Source organism: Pteropus alecto, unplaced genomic scaffold, assembly GCF_000325575.1.
Source record: "Pteropus alecto unplaced genomic scaffold, ASM32557v1 scaffold44, whole genome shotgun sequence".
Taxonomy (NCBI): domain Eukaryota; kingdom Metazoa; phylum Chordata; class Mammalia; order Chiroptera; family Pteropodidae; genus Pteropus; species Pteropus alecto.
In genome coordinates this window covers 8,096,033-8,100,653 of record NW_006436812.1, presented here as the reverse complement: position 1 = coordinate 8,100,653, position 4,621 = coordinate 8,096,033, and the positions used below count along the sequence as shown (strand labels likewise).

General features: G+C 59.7%; 2 protein-coding genes across 3 annotated transcripts in view; both read left to right on the top strand.

Annotated features, from left to right (window-relative positions):
- Nucleotides 1–2,953, top strand: part of SPNS1 (sphingolipid transporter 1 (putative)) — a 7,815-nt gene extending 4,862 nt beyond the window's left edge. For both annotated transcript variants that reach the window (XM_025048430.1, XM_025048431.1), the window contains exons 7-13: nt 1–140; nt 360–515; nt 824–1,013; nt 1,364–1,429; nt 1,707–1,805; nt 2,148–2,319; nt 2,594–2,953. The exon at nt 1–140 is cut by the window's left edge and continues 2 nt beyond it. In XM_025048430.1, coding sequence (XP_024904198.1) covers nt 1–140; nt 360–515; nt 824–1,013; nt 1,364–1,429; nt 1,707–1,805; nt 2,148–2,319; nt 2,594–2,688 — 918 coding nt within the window. In that variant the 3' untranslated portion in view covers nt 2,689–2,953. The remainder of the gene's footprint in view (nt 141–359; nt 516–823; nt 1,014–1,363; nt 1,430–1,706; nt 1,806–2,147; nt 2,320–2,593) is intronic.
- Nucleotides 2,954–3,496: 543 nt separating this feature from the next.
- LAT (linker for activation of T cells) overlaps nt 3,497–4,621 on the top strand; it is a 5,323-nt gene continuing 4,198 nt past the window's right edge. The window contains exons 1-4 of the mRNA XM_006914051.3: nt 3,497–3,907; nt 4,101–4,128; nt 4,229–4,263; nt 4,524–4,611. Of these exons, the coding sequence (XP_006914113.2) occupies nt 3,805–3,907; nt 4,101–4,128; nt 4,229–4,263; nt 4,524–4,611 (254 nt within the window). The 5' untranslated portion in view covers nt 3,497–3,804. The remainder of the gene's footprint in view (nt 3,908–4,100; nt 4,129–4,228; nt 4,264–4,523; nt 4,612–4,621) is intronic.

The following is a 4,621-nucleotide window of genomic DNA, read 5'->3' as shown; positions in this document are numbered from 1 at the left end:
CCAGGTCTAGGAGTGGTGGCTGTCCTGCTGCTGTTCCTGGTAGTACGGGAGCCGCCAAGGGGAGCTGTGGAGCGCCTCTCAGACTCACCACCCCTGAACCCCACCTCCTGGTGGGCAGATCTGAGAGCTCTGGCAAGAAAGTGAGTTTAATTCCATCCTAACCCAAGTTGGCCCTACCCCATGATCAGGAATTCAGTTTCCACTGACCGCCCCCTGTGACAGCTGCTCCCAGATCCTGGTAGCCCAGACAGCCTCCATGCCCAGTGCCCTGACCTTATTAAAATAAGCCAGGAAGGGAGAACAGAGTCCCTTACCCGATACCTCCGTGGAATCACATTTCCTCCATTCCAACTGTGCAGCCCTAGTTTCATCCTGTCTTCCCTTGGCTTCACTGCTGTGGCCTTTGTCACGGGCTCCCTGGCTCTCTGGGCTCCTGCATTCTTGCTGCGTTCCCGTGTGGTCTTGGGGGAGACCCCACCTTGCCTTCCTGGAGACTCCTGCTCGTCCTCTGACAGGTACCCAGATGGAGGCTGGGCTGGGTGGCCTGCAGTTGGCAGATGATAGAGTGGAAAGAGTAGGATTCAGACTCAGACAAGGAGAGTTTGAATCCCAACTCCACAAGTTTCTTCGTGTCCCAGACTCTCAGTTTCCCGGTCTGGGGAATAGGTGGGGAGCTTCCTGGACTGTGGGGGGCTGTGCCTGGATAGCCCTGGGTTGTGAGGGTGGCTGGGATGGATGGTCTTCCTCTCCAGGCCATAGAGGTGAGGCTAGGGAGCTTTGCAGGCAGATGGAATAGCCCCTGTGCCCCTCCGCCTGTCCGCAGCCTCATCTTTGGGCTCATCACCTGCCTGACTGGGGTCCTGGGTGTGGGCCTGGGCGTGGAGTTCAGCCGCCGCCTCCGCCGCTCCAACCCCCGGGCCGACCCGCTGGTCTGTGCTGCCGGCCTCCTGGGCTCCGCACCCTTCCTCTTCCTGTCTCTCGCCTGTGCCCGCGGTAGCATCGTGGCCACTTATGTAAGTAGCCAGCAGGTATCGAGGCGGGGGTGCTTTGGGTTCAAGGCGGAGGAATGGTGCACTGGGGCAAGACTGGGGACAACCAGCATAGGGGTTCAGAGCCGACTCCAGAGCAGGAGTGTCTGGTTTTGAATCTCAGCTCTGGCCCTGCCCAGCTGTGTGGCATTGAGCAAGTGATTTAACCTCTCGGTACTCAGTGTCATCATCTGTAAAATGGGAATAACAATAGCTCCTGTCTCATAGGAGTATTGTGAGGATTAAATTAGTTAATAGATGGGCCTCCACATATTTGCTCTTCTTGTGATGAGTTCAACCCCACTCCCACGCTCCCCTACCCTCTGGTCCCCCAGATTTTCATCTTTATTGGCGAGACACTGTTGTCCATGAACTGGGCCATTGTGGCTGATATTCTGCTGGTGAGTAGGTGGGTCATTCCAGGGTTGGTCCAGAGGCTGATGGGAGCAGGGAGTGGGGGCAGGAGGCCTCACTTGCCTTGAATTGTGGCCCTTACCCCTTCTTCGAAACCTAGCCCCAGACTGACTTCAGAGTCCAGCCCCAGAAGGGCCTGTAGGCCAGGCCTGCCTTACCTTTCACCCCAGTCACACCTCTGAGCTGGAGTTCACCTTTGACCTCAGCCTAGGCCGAGCCTTGGTCCCTTCCTTGCCCGCTATCTCTCGCCCCTCTTCCTCCCAGTATGTGGTAATCCCTACGAGACGCTCCACTGCTGAGGCCTTCCAGATCGTGCTGTCCCACCTGCTGGGTGATGCTGGGAGCCCCTACCTCATTGGCCTGGTAAGCACTGCCCTTTCTCTAGGCCTCCGGTGGGGGTTAGGACACCCTGTGATCCTAGCACTGGCTGGTGGCGAGTGGCCTGAGCCTGAGCTGAATTGGAAGGTGTGGTCCCTCTTAGGTGTCCATGTCATCTGTGCCAGGCACTCCTCACCTTGGACCCTCAGCTTGACAGGATTTTGTCTTCGCAGGTTTCTATAGGGAGGCCGGGGGCCTCTCCCTGGAAGCCCAGACCCTTTTCCCTTCCTGGCTGCAGTCTTTGTCTGGTGGAGTTTGGACCTCCCTCTCCTCAGGGCCCACTCCATGCCTCTCTCTCCTGCCTTTCCTTTCTGCGTCTCCCCACAGATCTCCGACCGCCTCCGCCGGACTTGGCCCCCCTCCTTCCTGTCTGAGTTCCGGGCACTGCAGTTCTCACTCATGCTCTGTGCCTTCGTCGGGGCACTGGGCGGTGCAGCCTTCCTGGGCACTGCCATCTTCATTGAGGGTGACCGCCGGCGGGCCCAGCTGCACGTGCAGGGTCAGTTGGGCCTCCCCCTGTTTGCGCGCAGCTCCTTGCCCAGCTTCGTGATGCCTGCTTATTCGTTCATCCGTCTGCCTAGTCCTGTGTGCCTGGCATCACCCAGTCCACAGCCCTTCCTTCATCCGGCTTCAGGTCTTCCCAGCCAACAAGCTGATGGCCTGGCCCGTCCACAGCTCTCGGGCCCCATCCATTTCCCACTACCTGTTTGTCCCCTCTCTGGCTTTGTGTCTGTCTGTTCATTCAACCCTGGCTTTGACTCCTCCCCTGCCAGGTCTGCTGCATGAGGCAAGGCCTGAAGATGACCGCATTGTGGTGCCCCAGAGAGGCCGCTCCACCCGAGTCCCCGTGTCCAGCGTGCTCATCTGAGGGGCTGTCACTCACCTACCTGCACACCTGCCACAGCTGGCCTTGGGCCCACCCCATGAGGCGCCCAGGCCCAAACCCTCGGCTTGGCCCAGCTTCTAGGAGGGGCCTTGGGCCATGTTTCAGCTCCCACACACTACATGGGCAGCCGGGGTCGGGGTGGTGGCAGGGGGCTGTGGGTGTCTGGGAGGGGTCTGGGAGGAGTCCGTGAGCAGCCCTAGGGTCTCGGTGCTATTTGTAACTAAATAAAATTTGTAGCCGGATTTCAGCTGCCTGCTTGAGTCTCTCTGGTGCTCGTTATCTCTGCCTCTCTGGACTATGGGAGATGCCCCCGCTCCAGCACCGGGGCTCCTGGGGCCTGTCGGGTCACTCCTATGGGGCTTCTGGGCTGGGTGAACAAGAGGGTGAAGTGAGCTGGCTCTGTGTGACTGTGAGTCATGCCCCTATTTCCCCTAGAGCCGCCCCTCTTGGCAGGCTGGCCAGGGTGAGGTAGGGGTGGGCACGGCCTGTGCCCCTCTGAATTCCCGGGGTCAGCCTCCCTCCTTGCTGCCTTGTTGAGCCACCACAGCTGTGGAGGCTACATATGCTGGCTGGCCTGCAAGTGTTTTGTCCTTCCGCCGATAGGCGTTACCCCTTGTCCTGGAGGCCAACAGACCCTTCTTGAAGACCTGAGGGTGGCTCCACAGGCCTCCTTCCCCTCCCTACTTGCTGGGTGGGGGTGGGAAGGGGGTGGGTGCAGCCGGCTGAGGAGCCGGATGATTTCCTGCCCTCACCCCGGCGCTCACCACAGCTTCCTGCCACAGGCAGGAGGGCAGGCGCTGAGGAGAGGCGGGCGTGGAGCCAAGGAGCAGGTAGGCCTGGCACAGGGTCTACGCAGTGGTGGCTGGTGCCCCACACTCCAGCCCAGGCCCTGGCCCGACTTCCTTGGGATCAAGGGTCTTCCAGAGCCAGCGTTAACCCCTGTTCAGCCCAGTGAGGGGAGGGCTGCCCTCAATCAGGCTCCTAGCCTGGTGCTGCTGGGCCCCTGTACCCCACTGGCCCCGCACTCGCTGTGCTGCAGCTCTGCCCTGGAGGGGCGAGCAGTGAGCAGCCAGGCCTGGTCCAAGCTCTGTCCTGCAGATGGAGGCGGTCATCCTGCTCCCCTTGGTGCTAGGCTTCCTGCTGCTGCCTCTTTTGGCCGTGTTACTGATGGCACTGTGTGTGCATTGCCGAGAGCTGCCAGGTAAGTGGGAGCTAGTGGGGTGACCAGATGCTCGGATACAGTGACAGGGATCCTCACCTCAGCCCCCAGTCTCTTACACCATCTTGAACTGTCCCTAACTGTTTTGCGTAAGAAGATGCTGAGAGCCCCAGACTTCATCACCCTCTCCTCTTGTTACCCCCTTTTCCTGCCTCACTGGCCCTCTTTTCCGCAGACTCATATGACAGTGCTGCCACAGATAGGTGAGTCTGCCCTGTTGGCCTATGCATCTCCCTTAATACTTTATACGGTGCTGGGCCTGGGGCCTCTCCCAGCCCCTTACCAAACTCTCTCTTCTGCCAGTTCGATCCCACATAGCATCATAATCAAACGGCCTCGTAAGTACATGGAGGGTCCCCTCCCTCTGGGGTAGGGAAGAGTCCCCTGGCATGTGAGCAAGTGTGTGCCTTTGTTCAGGTTTCCCTCCTGAGGCTGCCCACATGGCCTTGACCCGAGCTGGGATGTAGAGGGAGATGGGTGCTCTCAGACCTGTCCAGGGCACAGGAATTTCGGGGGGTTAATTTGCCCTTCGAGGCCTCGACTAGGGTAGGGGCATGATGTTTGGAGTCATTCCTTCAGCTTGGTCCTGTGTCCTCAGCTACGCTCGCCCCCTGGCCACCGGCCACTACCTACCCGCCTGTTACCTCCTATCCACCCCTGAGCCAACCAGACCTGCTCCCCATCCCGTAAGTAACT